Source organism: Callorhinus ursinus, unplaced genomic scaffold, assembly GCF_003265705.2.
Source record: "Callorhinus ursinus isolate GAN/ISIS: 27379988/994484 unplaced genomic scaffold, GSC_fseal_2.0 scaffold7, whole genome shotgun sequence".
Taxonomy (NCBI): domain Eukaryota; kingdom Metazoa; phylum Chordata; class Mammalia; order Carnivora; family Otariidae; genus Callorhinus; species Callorhinus ursinus.
Window position 1 is genome coordinate 7,906,513 of NW_027397069.1, and position 26,173 is coordinate 7,932,685.

The window sequence follows — 26,173 nt, forward strand, 5'->3', positions numbered from 1 at the left end:
CACCTGCCCCCTGTGCCTTTGCCATCACATGAAGCCCTTGTAGGAGCTGGAAAGCTCTCCTTCCCTTACTCCACTGCCCCCCAACACCTGAACAAAAAGGAAGACCCAGCTACTGAGCCACAATGTCTGATTTTGACTAAATGCCACACATTAATAAAAGGAGGCAAGACACAATTGAAACCTGATTTGTGGGTATGCAGATATTACTTGGAACTTATGTAAGTGACCCCAAAACTTTCAAATAAGCATGCCATTTGACAATGCAGCTAAGGAAGGTCTTTACTTAGTTCGAAGGACATAATTTAGATACTTTAGCGAGAGTCCTCTGGATTAGGTGGGCAAGGGGAGAAGGGGGGGCGGTCCTGTGGCTTCATTAATATTCATAACAAGCAATTTCCTCCTCCTCACAGATAACACCCTAGCCCAGGGGAAAATCAAGTGCTGGAAAGCAGACCCTGGGGGAGGGGCAGAGCCCCACAGGGAAGTAAAACATCACTGACTTCACTTCCTTTCTTCTTCTGCCAACCGTTTCTTAAAAGAAAATGTACTCATGTTAAAGCCCCAAAGTCAAGGGGACGTTTTCCTGCATGGGCTTGCTAGCAGAGCCCTGTTTCTCTGTCTTTGGCATCTTTACTTTTGTTTTAGAAATAGCTCTAGGTTCCTTTCATCACTGCCCTGTGCCTCTGCGGGGGGGGGGGGGGGGGGGACGGTGATGTGGATAAATTCAAATGGGGCCAGCTCTAGGTGGTGTGGGGAAAGCAGGCTGGGGCCCCGGAAGTCAACGCAACCATTCACGCAGCTCTGCCCACCCTCCGTACCCTCCCCTCTACAGCACGTGGCCGGTCCCAGCCCCGAGGTTGTTCCAGAACGTGAAGTCAGCCCACGGGAACAGGACAGAACCCCAAATTCCTGCCACCGCCTATAGAAACACTGGCTGTTTTTACTTCCTGCACCCCAATCTGCAAGTTCAAAGCATCTGCTTTATTATGAAGAACTAAAAGGTCATGTCATTATTGAGAACATGAAAAAAGTAATTATAACTCTTCCAGAACATCCTCCGGATGTTAACCTCACAAGAAAAGGGGCCTTGTTTAGAAGACAGGGCCATGTATTTGTTGTCTGCGTAATTACCGCTCCGCAACAAAGCTGAAAATTCTTTTGACAATTTCACTTTGGAAATTCATATACTTGGATGCCTCCAGGATGCTCAATTCTGACCCATGCACCACGATTCACATACTCCCTGGAGCAACAACATGTTAGCTCAGCATACGACTGAAACGTGCACGCACACACACACACACCCCATGAATCTCCAAGTCTACACACACACACACACACACACACACACACACACACACACACACACGAATCTCCAAGTCTGAAACGTGCGCGCGCACACACACACACCACGAATCTCCAAGTCTACACACACACACACACACACACACACACACACACACACGAATCTCCAAGTCTTCCAGACCCAACACTTCATTCAGAGCGGGTCACTAACTGGGCAGCAGGCAGAACAAGAAGAGGAAGTAAAGGACCAGTTCCCCGGGGGGGGGGGGGGCAGCAGTGAGGCTGACTCTGAGGGGCAGAGGGAGCCCCACACCTGAGGGCTTTGAGTCTGGCCCCCCAGGAAATACACAATGCTGGTGGAGCAGGTGGGCAAGGCCAATGGGAGAAAACACCGCTCTGCTCCCCCCTCCACACCCTCAATCCCAGGGTCAACCTAAAATCTACGCAGAGCCCTAAAGCCATGTACAGCACATCCACAACCTCTTCGGTGATACAGTCCCCCACTGGCAGTGTTTTTGGGGAGCGGGACATCAGGCCTGGCTTCGGTCAAGTGTCACAGGAGATGCTTTACCACAAATGCAGGTAGTGACTTCATGAAGCACCCAGCCCTCCCCTTCTCACAACAAATGAAACATCTCAGACTGAAGCACAAAGCTCACGCAGCTCAGAGCTGGAGTGTGGCCCCGCCACCGGGCTCTGGGTCTGGACGCTCCCTCACCCCGGGAGATGGACTGAACCTTGTGAGCCTCCATTTTTAGGCCACATTTACAAATCGAACATCACATCCTTGGCTCTTACTAGTCCCTGTGGGTTCTATGATTTTAAAATGAAAAAAATCTGTAATCACATGTATTTGTCTATATATAAGTAGAAGGATAGCGTATAAATAAGTAAATGAATAAAGATACATCTTCCATTAATGTGTGGGTGAGGGAGCGTGGCTGGGTTCAAAATCAAACAATTTAGCCAGAGTAATAGATTATATTTACATTCTATATCTAATACTTCTTTATATATAATACATATAACATCTATAAATATATTAGCCACATGTAATCTATGTAGACTTCAATATTCTTCGATGGATTTTAATATCCCTTGAGATCCCTGGAGAGGAAAATCCAATGAATTTGAATTTGAATTCACATCCCCGGTTGTGGGAAAGACGTTTGTGCAAGAGGTGTCCTCAATGGGCTTGGGTTTCCCTTTAGTGGCTACAGGTAAGGGATCCAGCCTCTGGGCCGGTGCCATCAGAAGGCAGACACCCTGTGCTCTGGCAGGTGTCATGCCCATCAATTCTAATACTGGGATACTCAAAGCCCTGACTTTCCTTCTGAGGTTTAACGCCAGGTCCCACTTAACAAGAGGAGCAAAAGTTACAACCCCACTCACAGACAAGCTTGACAGCACCCAGAGGAGACCTGACGTGGTTCCCTGGATTCAGTCCTGTTAATGAGCCACATGTGAAAATGCAAGAGGACAGAAAAGGCATCTTAGACTCATCAGTGACCTGGGGAGGGCTCTCTCTCAAGTGTCTTCCAGCAGAAACCCATCTGCGGTTCAGGCAATTGGAAAAATTATTTTCATTTTCCTAGGAAAGCAGCTTGCTCTCAAGGCACAGCGGGCTCTACAGCCAGGAACAAGGCAGATAATCCAAGGAAAACTAGCTCCCACATATACTCAAGAACGTGTCATTTCACTTGTGTGCTAAGAGGAGACAATCACCACTGTCCCTGGAAGCCCAGGTGGACGGTGGAAAGCCAGCTGGGGCAGAATATAATGAAATCACAGTGTCCCTGTCGCGTCTTTCTTGGCTTCGAAACAAACGTAAAAATTTAAACTTTAAATAAAATTTACATAAATAGGCATACAAGCGATCGCCCTGCATAGTGTACCGGTAAACCCCATACACAATTTTTCCATTGTTTATACTAATTTTTCTCATTTTTCTTCCACTGTTTATGCTTCCAAGCAGTTTTCTAGGTAGACCACACTGCCTTGTCCCCAGTGAGTTTCACTGCTGTTTGCTTTGAAAGCATTGCTTTTCAACCCTTTTTTCATCGTCTTATTCTTTAAACCAATGAAAAATCTTCGAAAAGCTCTTACACACAAGAAGTAGCCCAATGTAGGCAAAGCGGGGCGCGCAGGGCTCAGAGAAGCACCCTGAGTCTTGCTTTTTGACAGCTAACCTCAGAGATTCTGAATTCCAGGAAAGTGGATGCAAAGGACCTACCTAATGTGCTGGGACATTCAGTCATGTTGGGAACAGAAGATGGCATTCTTCCATCATCTACTCCCGAGCTCCTTCCCCTTTAAGGCCTCGAGAACTAACTGTGCTGTCCAGGACGGTATCCACATGTGGCTGTTTAAGTCTTACCTCTACTTACCATGAAATCAGCCACACTAGCCCTATTTTAAATGCTCCATAGCCACACGTGGCTAGCGGCTGTTACTGAGCAATGCGGACACAGCATATTTCCATCATGGCCAGAGGTTCCACCTGAGGGCATCCCTCTAGAGAGAACAGGGAGGACGCTTATAGCTACCTCTCCTGCCCCCAGGCTCATGGACTCCAGGGAAAGCAAGAAGTGGGGTGTGGTCCTCCCTAGCTTTATTCTGACCGACCAACTTGCAGAGTCTGGTGTTCCATAGGGAGGGGAAGACAGGCCTATTCCACAGGATTGTTCTGATGGTCCAATGAGACAATTTAAAGGAAAATGTTTGGAAAGATGTGGCAGAAATGCAAGATGCTTTACTGTACAAACATTGCCAGTCTTAAAGCTCTCGTGATATTTAACAGCTCTAGAATACGGACAGTGATTTCTGTTCTGAGAAAAGGGTCAGCTGTCTATTGATCTCTTGGCTTGGCCTGAGTAGAAAATAGAGCAGGAGCTCCTGAGCTCCCCCCAGATGCCCCTTTCCCCCTTTCAGATCTTATCAGGCTGCTTGCTGGTCTGGCTGCCTTCTCAACACAGAGCAGAACGAAGGATGAAACCAGAATGAAGAATGGGGATTGCGCCACGTTTTGTTCACCGGGCACCGAGAAGAGTGACCGATCTATGGTAGGGATGCAGTAAATATTTGTTGAATCCATGAAAGCTGATCCTGGCCAAGTCTGCTGACAGAGGGATTCACATGCACACAGTTCAAGGCCCTGGGGTCAGATGGCCTCTGCCACCAAAGCCCCAGATGTGTGTGTCACTGGGAAGGAAAAGGTGCATCACATCCTTGCCCCATCCATGCATCTGTGTGCCTGCGTGCGTGTGGCCAGGAATGGCCTGAGCAGGTAGCAGGCAGTGGCTGTTTCAGATCACGGGTAGGGCTGGGGTTTCCTTGGCCAGAAGCTGTTCTCGTGTTACAAGTGAACAGCAGTCAACCTGCTTCTTTGGAGTTCTTTTCCTCTACATGTTAGGCCTCGGGCTTTTGGTGCTAAAGGCATAGTGACAGTCCGACCAGCTGGTTTCAAAAACCACTTGTGCTGTGTGACATCTGCCAAGGAACTCACCCTCTCTGGGCCTCATTTCTTCAACTCTCACCAACAAAATCAGCAAGCAGCTTCTATTTTTTTTTTTAATCAAAGGGATAAAATAAAAGTGCTCCTTAACAGTAACACATAGAAAGAGCCTTGTCTCAGACTGTAATGGTCTTAACATCTCCGTTGACCTAAACCAGTGCCAAGCAGCTACCACCAGACAATGCCCTCTGCTCTCGGGTCCCACTGTTGTGCACCCACCTCGTGCCTGATTCAGCCGAAGGCAAAAAAATACCACTGCTCAGGAAGTCCCAGACACCATGGGGAGCCAAGAAAACAGACACAAAATATGGGTCCTCAGAAGTTCCTAGCACATCACATACGTGTTAAAAAGTGAGCAAGCCAATACAAAAGCTCCCCTAAGACCCAAAGAGGAAAGCCAGTAGTTAATAGTTTAAACCCACTGAAGAAAAGAATGCCCAACAGCCGCGTGCTTTGAGCAAAGTTAGTGTGTGGAGGGAGGTCTACTTCTCTTCCTCCTCTTGCTGCCTCAGCAAAAGGTCAACACGTGTGGTCTGAATCGAAGGCCCTGGAGAAATTCCAGAGAGAGAGTGCAGAAAGCCGTGTCAGCAAGTCAAACGGGAAGGTCAAGAGACAGTTAAGCAAGATGGGGAGGGCGGGACTCAAAAGCCACGCTGCCTGGATTCAAGGGCAGCATTAATTCTGCAACCTGGCCAAGCTATTCGTCCTGCAGACTGAGGCTCAGTCCCCTCATCCCAACCTGCCTCTTCCCGTCGTGCGGCTGAACCAAGGTGGGTAAGGGCTTGGAAGCGGCCACAGAGGCTCCGAGGGCACGTGGCAAGGCCAACTTCTACAGGGTCACCTCTGACAGCACCATCCCCACAGTGGCCACTATTTTTTTAAAGACTTATTTTTAATTTTTATTTATTGGACAGACAGCGAGAAATGGAACACAAGCAGGGGGAGCAGGAGAGGGAGAAGCAGGCTTCCCCGCTGAGCAGGGAGCCCGATGCGGGGCTCGATCCCAGGACCCTGGGATCATGACCTGAGCCGAAGGCAGACGCTTAACGACTGAGCCACCCAGGCGCCCCTGTGGTGGCCACTTCATCATCAGCAAGTCTCTTGGTAGACAGATTCGAGACCTAAAGGTGATACTTCTGCAGACAAAGCCACCACGGGGCCAGCGTTGACCGGATGCCACAGACTTTCTGCCACTTTTGAGAGGGCACACATCACGAGGGGGAAAGGGGTATAGAGCAGAGGGCCTCTCAGGGAGCAGAGCTGACCTCCCGAAGCCAGGAGCAGAAGAAAGGATGCAAGAGTGGGGGACACAGGTGCTGGATGGGGCTCTGCCGGGTTCCTGCTGTGTGGCCCAGCGCACACCACACACTCCTTTCCCCTCCGAAGAACGAGGAATCCATGACAGATGACAGATGCACTCCCAGCCCCTTTCCAGGTGTAAAGCCTTGTGCTTCAACAACACAGCTGCAAAGGCACGAGCTGAGGGTTGGATCAGACCCAAGTTCACGTTGTGCCTCTGTCACTTACGGGCTGTGTGCGAGGGCTCTCACCTCCCTGAGCCTCACTTTCCCAATCATACAACGGGAATAACACCTACACCTGGGTGTTTTTCAGCAAGGACAACAAGATGTTTTGGGGAAAGGGCCAGACAGTAAATATCTTATGCTTTGTGGCCCAGTCTGTGTCACTAGTATTTAACTGGGAGAAGCGGCCATAGACAATGGGTAAAAGAATGGGCACGGCTGTGTTCCAATAAAACTTTATTAACAAGAACAGGTGCCAGAACAGATCTGGCCATGGGTCATAGTTTGCCAGCCTGTGTTTTGAAGATCAAATGGGAAAAGCTGGGTGGTCATTTAAATTTTTATCAGTTTGCACTTATACATGCTCATTAATGGTAGTTCATTATTAACAGTAATGCCACGAACTTTGCATGTGAATAAGCATTTATAAAAGCACTGTCCTTCCTCACTTGCCAGGCCCCCCTCTGCTTTATGAAAGATCGATCCTTACCCTGGACAAAACAAAGACATTTTCATGCATTCATTTTGCAGGTATTTTGAGCAATTTTTGTGTCCCAGACCCTGTGTTTGTTGTAGTAACAAGTACTTATTTTTTTTTAAGATTTTTTTTTTTATTGAGAGAGAGAATGGTAGAGAGAGAGCATGAGAGGGAAGAAGGTCAGAGGGAGAAGCAGACTCCCTGCTGAGCAGGGAGCCCGATGTGGGACTCGATCCTGGGACTCCAGGATCATGACCTGAGCCGAAGGCAGTTGCTTAACCAACTGAGCCACCCAGGCACCCACAAGTACTTATTTCTTACTCATTTTTCAGCCCAGTATTGTCCAACAGATCTTTTTCTGCGATGAAATTTTTTAAAAAAGGTTTAGGGAGAGAGAGAGCGCATATGTCCGTGTGTGAGAGCAGCAGGAGGGGCATAGGGAGAGGGAGAGAATCGCAAACAGACAACGCTGAGCATGGAGCCCAACATGGGGTTTGAGCCCATGAATCTGAGATCATGACCTGAGCCAAAATCAAGAATAAGATGCTTAACCGACTGAGCCACCCAGGTACCCCTAAAATATGTTTTAAAGATTTTGCTTGAGAGAAAGAGAGAGCACAAGTAGGAGGAGGGGTGGAGGGCGGGGAGAGAGAGAATCTCTCAAGCAGACTGTGCTAAGCATAGGGCTTACCATCCTGAGATCATTACCTGAACCAAAACCAAGAGTCGGATGTTCAACCAAATGAGCCACCCAGGTGCCCCTAAAATGTGTTTTATATCTTCTATGCGATACAGTAGCCATATGCGGCTAATAAATCCTTGAAATATGGCCAGTGTTACTGAGAAAATGAATTTTTAATTTAATGTAGATTTTAAATTTAGATTGCTGGAAGTGGCTAGTAGCTGCCATATTGGACAATTTATCCCTTTCCTACATTGTCTTCCATTTTAAACCGTTTCAAGTATTTGAGGAAGAGGAGGCACAAAAGGATTTGAAACCGCAATAAAGGGTGTCTGGGTGGCTCGGGTCATGATCCCAGGGCCCTGGAATCGAGTCCCACGTCAGGCTCCCGGCTCTGCAGGGAGTCTGCTTCTCCCTCTGCCCCTCCTCCCACTCATTCTCTCAGTCTCTCTCTCTCTCTCGCTCAAATAAATAAAATCTTAAAAAAAAAAAACCCACAATAAAAATGAGCCTTACCAAGCTGTGAAGCAGTAAACAGGCAGGCATTCACTCGACCAGGCCATCATCATTCCCGAGTTCCAGTCTAGACTACGGGGCACAGGAATGACTGTCCGCGTGCCAAGGCACGTGCGTAAGGAACTGAGATGCCAGGTGGAGAGTGGTCAGATAATAAGGCTAGTAACTGTCCTGGAAACTTGAGATGGAGGACGGTGAGGATCTAGGCTTCGGAACTGGGCTGTTTCACAGGTAGAGAAATCAATGCAGCTAACTGATTTTGCTGGAATAAAGCCTGTCTCGAGATTCCTGACACACAGGGTTGTAACCCAGACTTCCTGCTCACAACCAGATTCATCCCTGCTGGAGCACTGGAAGCCCGCGAGGCACAGAGATACATCACACAAGAAATGTTCCACAAGAAAAGGCACTGAAGCTAATTTTACTCTTAAAGAAGGAAAATGGTTTTCATTGTCCCTAGTAAACGTCCCATGGTAAGACAGAGACCTCTACACGGGACCACGTCTGGAAAGGATTAGGCCATCGTGAACAAAGTTTGTGGGACTGTAATTATTATTCCATGAAGTAATTACAGGCTCATCTGCAGTCAACCTTTACAAGTATTTTGATGTTGGGAAACAATCTAGAAATTGGATCCTTTCCTTATGACCATGTGGGGCACAGCCTACAGAGGTCTACTCTGGGGTGGGGGGGGGACACCAAAGCTTGGCATCCTATAAATTGCATGGGCGAAGCCGGCCTGTGCTTTCTGTGGGCAGCGACCAGTAGCCCCTGGCAGCCTCTCAACAGTATGGTGCTGAGGGTCTGACCAGTTGTTCTTAGTGGTGCAGGGATGAGGGATGGAGGGGCCGACTCTGACAGGGGAGAGGAGGTAGATGTGGGGGGCGGGTTGTGTAGGTGTGCACATATGGACGGAACGTGGCGTGTGCTCAGGCCCAGTTCAAACACCTGCATCCACCACCAGAGGAGAGGATACTGGGAGGAAGTTCTCTGGCTCCAGGGAGAGCTCCCTTTCTGAGGAGTGGAGGAAGGCAGGGAGCCCCCAGGAGCCTATAAAGGACGGTGTCCCCTGCCCGCCTGCTTACAGGGAACTCAGGTGTGCGGTGAGCTCAGGAACACGGGCTGTCCCAACCTCTGGTCTCCTTTCTGGCATTTCCCAACACAGTCCCAAATTCACACCGGGGGAAGGAGTGGGAAGCCGGGGAAGCAGTGGGCTTTAACACGGCAGCTCTCCACCTCGGGACAAAAGCATGGTGTCCGGCTGGCTGGCACGATCACCCACCTCACCCCTTATGAAAGCTAAGAAGTCTGTTCTTGCTTCCCAGGGGTTGAGGATCAAGCCCCCTGACTTCACAGAGCAGTGGGGGCAATACAGGGAAACAATAATGGGAGATGGAAGAACCTCCAGGAATGAGGAAGGTGGTGGAAAGGCAGCTGGGAAGGCGGACTGCACCCCAGCCTCTGCTGCATTCTCAATCAGTCTGGGGGCGCTCAGCGTTCGGCTCAAGTCCGATTTCAGCTTTAAAGGGACCTCCCCAGCTCCGTTTAACCCACCGCAGCCAGCTGTGCATGCTCGGGGTGGGAGTTGCGGGGGGGGGGGGGCCCCGATGGAAGGCAATCCGAGCGGCACCCACGCCCGCCTCGTCCGCCTCACCTGCCCCTCGCTGCCCGAGGTTCGAGCGGGCTAATTCAGGGACGCGCCAGGGCAGCCCCGAGTGGCGACACGGGCGCACTCCCCAGCCCTCGTGTGCAAAGGGACGTTTGCCGTTTCAACGCCTCTAATCCTATCCTGCACTGGACGACTTCGGATTTTCTTTTTTCTTTCTTTTTCTCGGTTTCCCGCCTTCACCATTTTCCAAGTGTACCATCAGCTCGGTGGCACGAAGGGCATTCCCCCGCGCCACCCGCCCCGCGCAAGCGCCGTCCACCCCACGTTTCATCTCACTCCATGGGCTCTACGGCTAACCGCTGGCTCTCTGTTGCCCTAACCCCGGACCTCGGAAACCGTCTTGTCTTCGGTCTCTCTAAATCCGATTCCTCCAGGTGTGCCCTAAGTAGAATCAGAGTATCCGTCCTGGCTCTTGGTTCACTGAGCCGGTCTTTATGGTTCACCAGCGTTGGAGCTGGTGTCAGAACGTCCTTCCTTTTTAGGGATGATATTCCATCATACGATGGACCACATTCTGTATGTCCATGCACGTGTCAGTGGGCACTGGGCCGCTTCCAAAGCTTTTGGCCACTGTGAGTAAAGATGCTGTGAACGTGGGTGTAGAAGGATGTGTCTGGGTCCTTTCTCTTGATTCTTTCAAATACCTACCTGGGAGTGGACCTGTTGGGTCATGTGGTTAATTCTGTATTTAATTTTTTGAGGCATTCCTAGGGTTTTCTTTTAATGATGCCCAGCTTCAAAGAGCTGGTAGGATGAGGTTTTATTCCTTTTTGTTTTATGACTGTTCACTGTGAAGCTACTATGAAGGTGTTCCACTCTGCGGGGGATGCTGCTATAAATCGTTCTCTGACCCTCACGCGGTCACCCCCACTCCATTTCTGCCACTGGAGTGTCCTTGCCTGACAAGGCCGCTGCCCGTGTGAAATTCCTGACCACAGTCTGCAGGAGTGTCCCACCCCCGACAGAGGAGCTTCCTTTCCGCTCTAGATGGACTCCCTCCTCGTCTCTCGACTCCCTAGGGTCCAAGCCTGCTCCTACCCCTTACCTCAACCCGCTCTGCGTGTCCAGCCACTCTCCAGACGTGCTCTCCTCTGGGACCCTCCACCCCCGCTTGCCCATTTTTTCCCGAATCTCTGGTGGCTTCTTCATTTTCCTTTGGTGGCTCTTGCTCAGCCATAAGCTACGTGTTTATGGAACGCTGCCAAAAAGGTGTGTTCGGTACAATTCTATTCCCGGCTCTCCTGCCTCACCGTTCTTCCTTACAGGATGGGATTCTTCCTGTGGGTAATTTCCAGATCCACACCTGCACCTGATTTCTTTCCTAAGCCCGAGACCTGTGTTTCCAACTGCTGGCAGGATTTCAATATTGACCCCAATTCAAAATTGATGTGCCCCAAAGCAAACTCATCTTCCTTCCATTACACTCGCCCCTTCCTTTTTTCTTACAATTTCTTAAATTCACGAGCATCCTCTCAGGTAGCCAGGATCAAAGCTCTCGGGGCCTCCCCCTTCCCTTCACCTTTGTCCCATGAGCCCTAGCTGTCTGCTCCGTGACATCTCGACCTCCAGTCTCTCCACCCCTCCTAGACTTCCTAGCTAGACTTCTGCACCCCTTCCAAGGAAATCTACTGCAAGTTTCTTCTAATACATGCAGCTGATCCTTCTTGAGCACCACATGCGCCCAGAGCCTATCCCAAGTGCCTCTCTGCAGAACTCTTCTGCGTGGCCCCAGCTCCCTGTGAGCTGAGTTTGTGCAGAGCAGGTCTTCATCCATCTCTGGGGAGTGAGTTGGCCAGTGTGTGCTCTGTGTCTGCCAGGCATTTCGGGGCTGGAATTTGGGACTCTGCTCTGAAAGCCAAAGGCTGTAAGTGGCTTTCTCTGAATGCCTTTGAATAGCTGAGTAGATCATCCTGGCTTTCAAAAAGAAAAGCATTCTTCATGTTTTTACAGGTCACCAAACCTGTTTCCTTGTTTCTGAAGAAACAGGGTAGCCTGGGCTTTGGCCAGGATAGAACAGTCCATCCTCCTCTCGGGGGTGTTTCCTCAGGAGAACGCAGCATTTGGATACGGACAGGTGTGCTTACTGAGCAGGGGTTCAGCCTCGTCGTGCAGGAAAATGTCCTGGTAATTTTTCTGCCCTAAGGGCTCCCACTGCTGATGGAAGCATAGCACAACTTAACATAGAACTGCAAAGGAAAAGCCTGGTGGCTGTGTCAATGAAGTACCAAATGTGGGGGCAATTTTAGGTGCACAGTAAACTTTAGATTTTTTTTTCCATTAATAACAGTCATTTAAAATAGTATCACTGGGGGGCGCCTGGGTGGCTCAGTCGTTGAGCATCTGCCTTCAGCTCAGGTCATGATCCCAGGGTCCTGGGATGGAGCCCCACATCAGGCTTCCTTCTCAGAGGGGAGTCTGCTTCTCCCTCTCCCTCTGCCCCTCCCTCTACTTGTGTGTGCTCTCTCTCTGTTAAATAAATAAAGTCTTTAAAAAAAATAGTGTCACTGAACAAAGTCTGGAGTTTACTTGATAACTTAGCCATGTGAGTTTCTCGGCTCAGACGGACAGAAGAAGCTGACATTAAGGGAAAGGCAGGCACGAAGGGCATGCAGAACCTCTATTGTCACGGTAACTTTTCTCTAAAGCTAAAATTATTTCAAAATAAAGTTAATATAAAAAATGATCAGCTCCCCACCCCCCCTTCCTGTGGACGGTGCTGAACACCAAGCCCTTCACTAATACGGTCTCATTTAGTCCGTGTGACAGCCGTACGAGGTAGAGCCTGCACTGCACATGTGACAGATGAGGCGTGAAGCTCTGCAAGGGCCCCAGGCAGCTGGAGAGAGACGTTAGCTGGTGGTGTTACCAAGAGTGTGGACCCAGTGAGGACACAGCCATCCCAGTCTGCATCAGCCAGCCCCGGTTTCCCAGATCACAGACTGAATACGCACACGCATTCATATACCTATACACCTACATCTATGTGGCCTGTCGGTCAGGAACTCAGTGTGAACTCCTTTTCTTAATAAACCTCTCTGTGTTCCATTCTTCTCCTTAAACATATTCACTCCCGGGCCGTCTCTGCTGTGCAGGCATCAATGGCCCAGAGGTCCTTCGAAGCAGAACTGGCCAGTGATGCCCCGGGGCTCATGTGGGATATGGCCCACCACTCATCCATGAGAAGGCCTGGCCCTCCTTCTCCATGCCTGCCTCCCCCACCTGCCGAGACTGCAAGCCCCCAGTGGGCAAAGCCTCACACTCAGACACTAGGCTCGCTCACTCACTCACCCATCTGTGCGAGCATGCATGCATGCATTCACAAGAGTTATAACCAAAATACACATCAAAGAATCAGAGAATCCTAGGGTTGTAAGAGGAACTCCCTATCAGTTGTCCAGAAGAGGTATTCATCACGGTCATCTCAAGAAGTACGTCAGAAATACATTTCTGGGACTCCTTCCAATGTTCTGATGCAGGGGGGCTGCATGGGGATGGGCAATCTGTATTTTTTCAAACCCCCCACTCCCACCCCCAGGTGACCCTGAGGCACTGCCAGATTTGGGGTTTTGCCCAGTAGATAAATACCTTCTAAAAACAGTCAACCTCTGCTCAAGAAACTCCAAGGTAGAGGAGCGCACTACCTCATAAGGCAGTCTCTCACGGCTGTTACTGTTAGGAAAGCCTTCTCTATATTTAGACACGACGTGCCTCTTTGGAAATGTACCGTTTAAATTCTGTGCTCTGGTACAGTGAAGAAGACGCTCACTCCCTTTTCCACATGACCGGCCGAAAGAGAGCCAACATATATTCTAAAATCTTCTCTCTTCTAGGACAAATGCCCATATAGCCAACACCCTTTTTTTTTTTTTTTTTTTTAAATGAAATGCATCCTCTTATTAACCTATGTCAAATGTGAAACTCAGAGCTGGGCCCCGTGTTCTGAAGGAGCCCTGAGCCTTGAGGGTTTCATTTGTCATACTCTGGTCTCTTTCATACTCAGGACAGTCAGGACAAGGGTTGCTGACCTTGGCTACACATTGGAATCACCTGGGAAGCTTTAGGAACCACTGATGATTATGTCCTACTTCTCAGAGATTCCAATATAATTGGTCTGGGGTTCTGGCTGGTTATCAAGATTTTTTAAAGGTTCCAGATGATTGGAAGGAGCAGCCAGCGTTGAGAGCTAGAGAAAGACGCCGGGTCTTCTCCACGTTACTCTATTGGCTCATACTTACACTCATCCACCCAGCCTTTTTTGCCTTGAACCCCTGCCAAGCAGGTCTTCCTCGTCATGCACTTGAGGAAATGATTAGCTGACCTTAACAGCAGACTTTTCCATTTATTCCTGATAAACGTCATCAATCTGGTTTGGGTCCACTGTTGCAAGGAAATGTCATGTCCTTGAGCAGCATACCGACTATCTGTTCTCTCTCTAGCTTTGAGTCTTTTGCAGTGTAAAACATGAATAAAATTACAGATCTTTGAAAGAAACTCTACTGAAAATCCTCTGGGAAATAAACGATAGCAGCTGCTTTTCAGGCAATTGGATATTCTTTCACAGTTAAGGGCCAGATGCTAAAAATTTATGGTCACAGATAAATCCAAGAGCATGGCATTTATTCCTGAGTTCTCTGTGATGGCAGGAGCTAGCTAAAGCCACCATGCTGGGCTGCCAGGGTCCTGCTGGGGGCATTTCCTGTGTGTGACCTCCCCAACGTTACTGAGGTCAACTGCCATTATTTAGGTGGACACCAACTCAAGAAGCTCTGAGTCTACGGGAAGACTTAAGACTGTGTTAACACACATCTCACTGGCCACAAAACAAACTGAATTGATTTCTCCAGAGCTCTAACTTCTTTGACTCCACTATGAAAGCATCATCGAGCTTCGTAGGAATGATGAGGCAACATAATATGGTGGAATGCAAGCAAAAGCTTCCAGGTAAACTTTGTGAGGTAAAATAAGAAAGTTAGATCCTGTAGAGTCTTTTTTTCATTTTAAAAAGTGTCATTTCTCTTACATTCATACCACCAACCTAGAGTAAGACTCTCAAGTGGGGTTTCCAATCTTTCCCCACTTTCCATGAGGCTCTTGCTCAGTCCTGGCTGTGCTCCCTTCCCTGGGGGCCATCTTGGTCAAGCATCCCACTTCCTCCTACTGAGGGGCGAGGACTGCATGTGAATTATCCTCAAGCACACACATAGCCAGACACCCGAGCACATTCCCTTCATGACACAGGAGAGCAGCCCCGCGAACCTGTTCAGCTGACACTTGAATCCCATGGTCTGGAATCACCTGGGCCGAGACGACATCATCCACGGCTCCCTCAGGCCCCCAGTCGCTAAATGCCCTGAGACTACTTTAAAGCAAATTCTCCCCTACAGTGAGGATACAATATACAACAGCATCCACCTCTGCCAAAGACACAGAAGCCTCTGGCTATTTTCTCCTGGGATTTTTAAATACATGCTTAGTAGACAGTCAACTCCCCAAGTGTCTACATAAAATGGTCTTTAAAAAAAAAAACAAAAAAAAAAACCCTAAGAGTTTTCTGTAAAGGTTCTATTTTAGGGAGGGGTATACTAGATTTTGCACCCTACAGAACACCAGGTGTTTCCTGACTTTTTGTACCATCTTCTTCTTCCTCCCAGGTTAATGTTTTATTTGGTATTAAATGGACAATATTACTTTGAACCAATCTATTCATGGACATTTCGATCATCTGCAATCTTTTAATTCTAATGTGGCTATCTCTGTCATGTCATATCACATTATAAATGCATCCTTAAGATCAATTCCTTGAAGTGGGATTCAAGGTGCAAGTGCATGGTACATTGGGCCCTACGTTTTTCTAAGCACTTTTTCAACGCCGTGTAATATAAATCTGAGAACTGTGTGAGACATACAGATACTTCACAAAGGACTATAAAGCAAGCATCAGTGAACTACCACCAACACCCCTGAAAGTCCCTCCATGTGCCTCTATTCCTTAAAGCCCACACCAGTTTTCCAGAAGTACCTACCATCTTTACTTTGTGAGATTCACTTACTTGTAAGAAAACATGTGTTCTGAAGAATTGTAAACCAAAGGGAACAAAAATCCGGGGTGACATCTAAATACCCACAGAATTGCCCTGAAAACCATTTTCTGAGATTGGCTCCTCTTAAGCCAGGTGCTTGACTCTATCTTTGGGCATGACAGATGCGTAAAAGGAACCACCCAAAAACACGAGGGAGAGGGGGAGAGAGCGGCCGTGGGGGCATATGTAATTGTTAAACATCACTGTGCTCACCACAGGGCTAGTCGTTGTTCGGTTTCCTTGAGAAAACTTGTATGAAATTTGTGCAAAGGTTCAAAATTCGGGAATATGAGACTTTTCAAGGCTTCGGGCATGGCGTCCTCTTTGCTCACCGTGCTCTGAAACCACTGGAATAAAAAGACCACACACAGGGACACGTGAATGGTGGCAACTCGTGAGAAGTATCGGCGCAGCCCAGCGTGCCTGGAGGACACAGGGCTTTGCTGCTGAATCTGGGGCATTCAGGAGCACCAGGGCCCTACTGCTGTTCCCTTCTTCCATCGATGGGGTGAGAAGCACCCAGCTCATTATCAGGGCTTCCCCCAACTTGTTACCAGTGGATTGTTGAAGCCAGGAGCAATCTCTGAAATGGGCAGCTACTTCAAATCAGAACTTGCATTTTGGCCAACTCACTGGGTCACCACTGATTTAGACCACCGCACACCCTCTGGTTCGATCCGTCAGGACCATCCATCTCTGCTCCTTTGTGAAAATGCTGAGCACAGAGGAGGCTGTACCAGTGAGAGAAAGCCATTGCCTTCACACACAGTTACTCACCCCGCTGCGGTGAGGCAGGGCTGTCCCACGGTGTTCACCGAGTACCTGTGCGAGCACCTGCTCAGGGCCAGGTGCCATTCACATGCCCCAGAGGCACAGAAGCCCCGCGCTTCCTACAGACCCTCCAATGGCTAGTTCTTTCCCAGAATCCAGGGATCATAAAACTATCTGCGATGCTTCGAATTTGTTTCCAAGACTGAATAGAACTGATTAAAATAATAAAAGGCAGTCTTCTGGCAGATTTGCTGACATGGCTCAATTTATTACCAAGGCTAAAACGAGGCTTCTATTCACCTCTGGGGTCTTCCCCAAGCAGAAGTAGCTACATTTGATGCCGGGCAAAACGCAAACTATTCTGCCTGGGTGCAAAGCAGGAAGTAAGAGGTTTTATTTTAATTTTCTCCACTTTAGAAACTTCCTTCCTTTGCACTTAAAAATCACAATTATAAAAATTTTTATAGAGCATGTTCCAAATTAAATATACTATTACCGTCTAATTTCTATAACCCAGAACCAAATCCTTTTAATTGCAGTCAGAGAGCCCAACATTTAATTAGATCCAGCTCTTCTCTGAAAGCTACATCAGAGTTGAGATAAATTATGTAATTGAATGCTTTAGGGGAAATGCTACACATACCGAAGTGATGACCTCAAGATCCTTCAGATATGTTCTTTCGGTGGTGGATACTTCCTTAGCAATGAAGTACGCCTTGTCCGTTGGGAATCTCTGCAAAATCCACAGAAGAAACAAGACGTAATAATAATCTTTGAGCATAAGTCTCTAAGAATGTCCTGATTAAAGTGATACATTGCTAATTTACGATCTTTTGTTAATGGGGCTCAAGGCTAAAGAACCTCTTGCTTGTTCTCCTTTTTGTGCGAGGAACTAGGAGAATGGATTCTCACGATGAGGAAAGAGCCTGGGAACGTTTCCTTCCACATAAATCTTACCCTCAAAAGCCTCCAAGGAGTATGTTGGTCACCGCAGAGGGCTATTCATTCAAAATTGGGCGTCCGAAAATCTAACCGACTAGTAAGATATCAGAGCAACGCAGCCTTCCAGGAAATCAAAGCAACAGAAACCACAGCGGCCTCTGTCCCGGGAGCAGGGGGCTGGAGGTGGTGGTGTACGGGAAACGGAAGCTAGGGTGTCCGTGGAAATACACGGTGGCTGAGCTAAGGGGGACGAGGTGAAAGCAGCTGGCGACACCACCGGTTCCTGGGAGGCCATCGCTTAGGTGAGCAGGCACCTCTCTACAGTGAGTCAGCCACGGGTTTTGCTTTCTCTTTAAACAGTAAGTAAAAGGCAATTCTTGTTGCTAGCCATCTTGCTTGCTTCCACAAGAGTCCGCCCAATTCCACCTTCGGTGATACACAGGAGAGCACTGAAATCGGAGACTCGGACACCCGGATGCCCGTGTTTCCGGCAGTAGCGTTCGACATAGCCAAAAGGAGTGAGCAACCCAACTGTCCACCAACGGACAGGTGCATAAACACACTGTGCTCTGCCCATACGATGGGGGGTGGTGATTCAACCTTAAAAGGGAAGCTCTGACCCGCGCTACGACGTGGAAGAACCTTGAGGACGTGATGCTAAGTAACGAAGTCAGACACGAGAGGACAAATACCGCAGGATTCCTCCTAGATGAAGTACCTAAGCAGTCGAATCCGGAGACAAAAAGCAGAGTGGTGGTTGCTGGGGGCTGGGGAAAGGGGAGGGATGGAGATTTCCTGTTTAATGGGGACAGCTTCAGTTTGGAACAGTGACAAAGTTCTGGAGATGGATGGTGACAATGGTTATATGATCCTGTGAAATGTCCTTAAGGTCACTGAGCAATATGCTTAGAAACGGTTAAAATGGCAGGTGTTATATATATACAACTGCAGTGAGGGAAAAAAAAAAAAAAAAAAAAAAGTAACGCGTGTGCATGCAGGTCCCCACACCTTTCTCCGGCCTTCCTCCTCGTCGTCGGTGCGTGGGCACACCTGGTCATTCAGCAGCGGGCTGACCAAGGGGGAGGCCTGCTTGGCGTCAGGGCTCAGGCTGGGAGACAAGATCACGCTGGCGGGCACAGCTCCTCCCTGGGAGTTGATGGACAGCTCTGAAAGGTGAGGGCTACCGGTCAGGGAGCCTATTTGAGGATGAGAAGTATTAGAGAGAGAGAGAAAAAAAAGTAATTCCTTCTGGGACCGGATTGCTACTTACAACTTTCCCCCTTATCAGATCAAATCTCTGGAACCTTGACTACCATTCTGCGTATTGAATGTGCTTCACGATTTTCTAGTTTTTCTCTGAATTGCAGCTGCCTTCATACTAAAGATACCATAGTGGGAATGAGTCAATGGAGCCAGAGTTCTGTGATTAATAAGGCAGAGAACTCTGCTCAGGGAATGTTTAGAAGCACAGTGGATCCCCAAACAGGATCTTCATCTCCTTACTACTGCCTTAGCTTCTATGAATTATTCCAGAAAACAGTGACTATACCACCAGGAGACATGAGAAAAGACTAAAAAAACAGAGCTATTCTAAAAGGAAACTAAATGACTGATGTACCCAGGACAGACTACACCTTGTAACAACGGGTCACAGCGAAGGAAAGGACGAGAAGCTAACTCCCCATTCTACCAAGAACAGAAGCAAGCTTATTATACCTGGTGATGGCATTCCGTGTCTCTCTCACTGTTTGGGACAGAAACACTAGCACCACATGCAAAGCTGGAGGTCATTACATTATCACAATTCCCCTTGATGAGTCAAAAAGTGACAGGTCATTAATGATTCCTCTGCAAAGGATACATTAAATAATATGAAAATGTATCGTTACCCATTATACGTCAGCCAAAGGAGAGGATGTGTACATGCAACATTTTGCCAACAGAATTTTGCAAGTCTCGAAACCTCACCCCGTTGAAGCCAACCAGGACATTTCAGAATATACTTCTACCTGCGTGTTTTCACCTAACACGTTTGTAATTCTAACACAGGTTTGCTAGGGCTAGCGCGAGGGTAAACAAAGTTCAAGTAGCCTGCAGTCCCGTCTGTTACCATTATTAAGGAAAGACGATGTAAAATGCTTTCTCATTTTCCAAAATGCGGTTTCAGCTCATGGCTATTCCGCACACGGACAAGGATCTTGGAGAGAAAGGTGAAGTGCCATTTTCTGGGCATACCCCATTTTCTTGACAGCTATCCTCTCCCTCTGGATTCATCCATATCCACTTTGAAATTACAAGATGGGGATGGCCTAGAATGGAGGGTAGTGAACTTGATCACAGTAGGAATGAACCAACCATGAAAAACCACCAACCCCCGCCCCGCCCCAGCTGGACCAGCTAGCGCTGTTGCCAATACATGCAGGAAAAGCCAGCACACCCAGAAGAGCAGCCGAAAAGCAGATGTCCTGCTACATGACTCTGGGTCAGTACGACGATCCCCGAAGAACGAGATTTGAAAACATGAGCAAGATTAAAGAAGTCTGCGTTTTGAAAATCCCTCCATGGAAATCCTGGCATTTTTTAATACGCATCACTGTTAGACAAAGACCCGTGCACCCCACACACCACCAGACCCAGCGAAACCCGGAGAAAAAGGCCAGAAATTGCTTCACAAATGTCAATTTTATTGACACTAGTGCACAACCGAATACAATGATTTTGAAAGAATTGGAACTTGTCAAATAGAAATAGTGACAACAATTAGAACCGTTCGCAAATGTTTCAAGGTACTACACTATTCTCTTTAAAAAAAAAAAAAAGTCACAGAAAGGAAAATGTCATCACGACAAACAGGAAATAGAAAAGAGAAATTCTGGCAGTCTAGAGATCCAAACATTTCATGCATTTGTGAGTCACTGTATCAGAGTCGCTTTTTTATTTGTTCACCATGATCTGGCAAAATGTGGGGCTTACCTTCAGCTCTCACACTGTGCGTGAGGTCAGGTGAGGCAGTTCTAAGTGAGAGCATGCAGGGCCTCGGTTTTGCAGTGATGCGGAACAGAAAAAGCACTCACCTCATCAGTGAGAGTTGGAGCCAAGAATAAAAAGCAGTTAGAAGGCTGGCTTGTGGGAGGAGGGAGGGGTGGGGAGGAGGGAGGGGAAACAGTACCAATCAGGCCCTGGACAGCATCCAGCAGCAGATAATAAACCACCTGCCCCAGTGGGAGGGAGAAAATGAGGGTGGCCCCCGTCAAGCACAAGCATTTCTACCCTCCAAAGGTCAAAAGCTATTTGTGAGGTGCCCCTGGGGACGCTTCTAATTTTGTAGACTGAAAGGATGAGAAAACAGACCAGGGTTCCAGGAGACATCTGTCCTGCAGAGAGGACAGGGCACATTTCAAAGAAAACAGCCATCTAGAAGAGTCTACACCAGACCACGTCAGAGACAGGATTCAGAAAATGGGATAATAATGGCAGTGAACTTCATGACAACCCATGTTCCTAGGTCGAGGAAAGGACAGCTCTGGGTCAGCCACAGGTTGCTGGGGGACAACCTGCTGCATTCACTCACGTAGCCTAAAGATGTGGGTGACCAGCAACTTCACACGTGCAACACAGACTCGGGGAACAACCCAAATTAGGGTTGCCAATTTCCATTTCCAGAGGGGCTCCTTCCACTATCTTTATGTCTACTCCTAGGGCCTGAGACAGGAAGGCTGATGGGTATACTGAACAGTAGGACCAATAAATCAATAAATACCAAGCAGCCCGGTCTAGAAATCTAGCCACAATTCTACAAAAGGGGAAGGTCCAAACTCTGAAGTTCAAGTTTGCTCATTTGAGCTGCGTCCATGGAGAGTAGCCCTTTTCCCCCCTTGCAGGCCAAACTACTTGAGACTTTGAAAATTTAGAGGTGACATGGTCCAAATCAAACTAGGTAGCTCATTTGCCATTTAGCCATCAGTGAGAGAAACTGATGAGGATAATCAGTAGAATTTGGCAGCTTGATAAGAAATTAAAATGCTCTTCTGACTCTGGGAGCCAGAGTGCTGTGACAATTGTCTGTTCAAAAGTGGTGTCCACGTGGGGTCCACCCTCAGGCAGGTGTGAAGAGCTGGATCTTAAAGTCGGTATCTATGGTTACAGTTAATAGAACTACATGTAACCAGTTTTCACTGAAGTAGTCCATTCCACAAACAAACAGGGTTGCGCTGTACGGTAAAACCCGGCCCACTTATCTACCTAGCCTTATCAAGCCTGTTCAAATCATGCAGCTGGTTACCTGCTTTGAAGGCACAGCCCCAGGTGATGAGAAAAGGAAATTGTAACTGATGTTCAGGGCTACTCAGTGGAGTCATTAATGCCTGGGTATCTTTTTTTTCCCTCTGTACACACTGACACAAAGTAATTTCTTTCAGGGATAGGCTCTAGGTAAATAGTTTTGGGGGATCTTTTGAGAAAGCACCTGGATATTAAGGCAACAGGTGGAAAGAAGTTTCAAGAGATTAGAAAAAGATCAGGTATACTCGAAAATCTTTTAAAAATTTTTTCCTATTTCCAGAAATTGTCCTGCATTCTGTTAAGGTATTTCCAGTTAGTAACTCTCAAATCCTCTACCTCTTCCTTCACCAAATGATTTCCGGCCCCCCACCGTGATCCCCCCCCCCCCCCCCGCCGTTAACCCGTAGCAAGAGGGCTGAGTTTATGTCACCCCTGTGGGCTGGAAAGGCCATCACAAATACTGCTCTCAAGAGAGGCATTTCTGGTAATTGCTTTTAAAAATCCTTTTAAATGTACACATTCTCATGGCACAATTAAGGAACTTCAAATTAGCATGGCTGTATTTATGGATTCCAATTTATCACCTAGCCGAAAAACTGGCTTAGCTTCTCTGTCTTAATGTAAAATAGATTCATAATTCTTCTCTCCTGGCTGCTCTGGGGAAGCACTGCAGCATCACCCAAACTATAGTATCTCTTGACCAGCCCCTTGTTAGAGGTACATCAACAGCGGGAACATGGGTTTATGACCAACGAGCCAAACTCAATGCTCATCTCCCCCCTTTCTGGGATTGGGCACAGCTGCACTGTAATCTCCTCTGATTGTATTAAGGCTTAAGAACAAACTCACACACGTCTGGGAAAAGAATTTCTACTCTATCTTCCAAGTAATAGAAAATGGCATTTCGAATACTTAGTTGTACCTGTCCCATATTTTAAGTTGGTCAATACGCTGGTCATCTTGGTTTTAATTAGCTAAGTTGTTTTTCCTGTTAAGTGTTTAGAAAACCTGGTAATCGTTTTAAAAATAGTAACCCAGAGCAGGTTTGTTAAATATTTGAGAATACAGATTGCTTTCTCAATTCCTCTTTTCAAAATAGAACAGTATGCTGATTCTTCAACATTCCCCCCAAGAAAGTTACCTGGCAAGCTTCTAGATGCCACTCATCTATCATGATTTGTCTCCTGGTATTTGGTTCTAAAATACAGATTTTATCTCTACATACCCAGAATATGTTCCAAAGGCACATGTAGGAAATTCATTACAGATGTAGGTTTTCATGGATCTTTAAAAAGGCTCTTTTTAAATCCATCACCTCTCTCTAAAAAAGAATACAGTGAACTCTCCCTGGAGACTGTCTACATCTGAAAGCCAGTTATCAGAAAAGGTCAGTATTGAGCTGGAAAATGGGTAATCTACCGAATGGACAGAATTCACTAGTGTGGTAACTCAGCTGGGTTCCCACCCCAGTGGAATATGGGAAAAAAGCTGACAATGCTTTATTAAAATTACAAGGTACCACAAGAAAAGCTAGTCTGCAGGATTACCATTTGTGGTGGTGCTGTCCTTTTCTTGCTAATGGAGGGTGTCGAGGGTAATGTGTGTATGTGCTTCTTATTCTCAGACCAAGGTCTTTGAAACAAAGTTTTACAAGCAGCTAAGCATCAACTTCGGTGTTCATCAACCAGCAACTCGGAAAAGCAACCGCAATGCAACTTGCAGAGAAATAGAGAAAGGCCTACCAATGGAGCAATGACAGAGAATGTTCTAGTGCACTCTTACTTATGGAGAAAAGTTAAAGGAGAATTTCTCTTTGTTCAAACGTGGTGGCGGTGTTGGGGGCAGTGTCTGGGTTGGGGAACATGGTGCTTTGTACCCATGAAAAATACCATCTTGTACTCAGGACAAAGCTTTAGCCATCAGTGGGAAAGAACAGTTACAATTGACAGTTTTTACAGCAAGATACCTGTTAGGACAAGTAAAAGCCTCTTCAGTTTGGATTAACAAGAGATATTAATGTCGTGCATACACGGTTACAGGAGTTTGGCCTTCCATGCTGAAAGAATCACCAAGCTCATTGTTATTGGAGAAGCGAGCACCCTTCCCGGTGGTATAAATCCATGCTTTACTGAGACGCTGCACTCTTAGGCCGTGGAGAGATGACAAAACCAGACAGTATCTGGGAGAGCCTACATTTTGGGGACACATCAAAACTAGTAACAGCTTATTGGCCATGCGTAGCCAGGTGGGGCTGAGTTGGGTGGGGTCTTCTCTATGTTCCCACCAGCCCCCACCAAAACAAACGCCCAGCTAAATTCTCTTATAGATACCAGCTACAGAAAGTGTTCTACCCCCATTTGAATGGACGGTCCCCATCCAAACACGAAGCCAACCCTTTGGTTAGGTGTCTGAGCTCCCCTATGTAAGCTGCAGCCCCAGATACGCTCTGTTTCCACGACCCCTCCCCCAGCTACAGCGATCCTGCTCCTTCCCAAAGACAACCCCCCCGCCCCCGCCCGGGGAACACACGGTACAAAGTGCAGGCACGTCAGAGTTCAATGAAATCAGTAAAGTGAAGTCTTCCATTTGCCTTCTGTTCCCCACCCTCAGTGAAATAGGGGATGACCCCGGCATGCCTCTGTGTTAAAGCTTGCTGTTTAGCGAACAGGATCACTGTAATTCTAGAGGAAACAGGTATTCCAAGTACAAATTGGTATTCAGCAGTGTTAAAAAAAAAAAAAAAAAAAAAAAAAAAGACATCAGACAGTGCTCCAACAATGCAGGGAACAGAAAGTACACCATGCTCCGAGGATAAAGACAGAACGTTGGGGGGGGGGGAAGCTTTTTTTTCCTCCTACATAGGTACATGCTGACAAACAGTGCATACAATGGAACAACAGAAAAATGTTTTCTCAGATTTATTAAACAAATGACAAAAATGAGAATGAAATCCCCAGCCTTTTCTATTTTAAAATTTGGTGCATTAGACATTTTTAATAAAATATTTTATCTAGAGTATTAAATATACACACAGAAAGAACAGAAGGGAACTGGATTAATAATACAGGCCAAGCTTGTGAAATCTGGTTAGTTAGGCGTTCACGGCAACTTTCCAGGCAGAAAGGGGGTGGTGAGCATGAGGATCCATCAGGCACTGAGTTGTGTGTGGACAGAGCAGCAGGTATGTGGTCTTCACTAAAGAAGGCCTATCTTTGGTCTTTCTGTACATGGCTGCAGGCAGCACGACGAATTATTTCTTACAAAGGAACTTCTGAGGCCCAGGAAAAAGGGGCTGTTAGCCTAGTTTCATGAGCCAGAAAGTGTGACCATGAGTCACGACACACCAGTCATATCACTGCTGGCTCCAAAATGAACCTGCTCCTGTTTCCTACTTGAGAGCCGGTTAACAAGCCAAATTCGTCAGAGAGCAGGACAACCCTGCCTGCAGACTCCCTGTCCCACTACCACCTCCACCTCTTACCCAAAAGTAGAATGAGTCAGTAACTGTTGGATGCTTTTTACTAAACGTGCACACGCGTGCACACCCGGTCCTCACTCCATCCTTAGCGCCCCCGGTTTGTGCTGCGTTTGGCAACGACTTGCCATTACCCTTCAATTCTGCGACCGCTGCGCCTGGGCCAGCAGCAAGCCCAAGTATCTTCCAGTGCCCTCCCCGTGATTAACGGCACCAGCCCTGCAGTGAACCCTTTAAACTGGCTCTCAGCTACACGTGTAGATCGGATGTCCCGTGTCAACAGCTGATTTTTAATCCTCCCCGCTTTCAGATATAAAGCCACCCCAAGACATGCCAGAGTAACCTGATAGCGGCACCAGAGGCCGAAGAGATGCTGAAGGCTGTCTCCAGGCGAAGCTGAGGGGTCTGCAGTTAGTCTACACTGAAATGATCCTGAACAAAACAGTCTATTTAATTCTGAAAGCTTTCAAGAAAAGATTTTTCTCACTTCTTCCCCAGCTCCCACCAGGGGATGTTGAATTGCTTTCACTGAAAGAGAAGAAAAAGCTCCTCGTGCTAGAAGTGTCATTTTTGTTTCTTGGAATGATGTACTATTTCTTTTCTTTCTTTTTTTTGGTCAAAACAAGACTCTACCCACCACCTCCCAAACACAGGTATGGCATACAAATGAGCATTTGTGTTTGTAGGAGAACTACTTGGAAATCTCTAAGTAGCCCTTTTCAATGATGGCTCTAAGCAAGGGGCAAGGACATACCTACAACATAACACCAAATCATGGAGTTGATGGTTTGGGTTTTTTTTTTGTTTTTTTTTTTTTAAATAAGAAGAGAACAGCTACATTAAGTGGCATTGCTTATTTTGATCTAAAAGTCAATGGCTTCATTTTAAAAACCAGCGAGTGGTGGTAGAGGTATGCACCAGCATACACTTCAGACCC

General features: G+C 47.4%; 1 protein-coding gene across 3 annotated transcripts in view; it reads right to left on the reverse strand.

Moving 5' to 3' along the window:
* Positions 1-26,173, reverse strand: part of FARP1 (FERM, ARH/RhoGEF and pleckstrin domain protein 1) — a 264,356-nt gene that overhangs the window by 22,420 nt on the left and 215,763 nt on the right. For all 3 annotated transcript variants that reach the window (XM_073894377.1, XM_073894378.1, XM_073894379.1), the window contains exons 14-16: positions 18,489-18,676; positions 17,182-17,271; positions 15,981-16,114 (exon numbers count right to left, since the gene is read on the reverse strand). In XM_073894377.1, the coding sequence (XP_073750478.1) occupies positions 15,981-16,114; positions 17,182-17,271; positions 18,489-18,676 (412 nt within the window). The remainder of the gene's footprint in view (positions 1-15,980; positions 16,115-17,181; positions 17,272-18,488; positions 18,677-26,173) is intronic.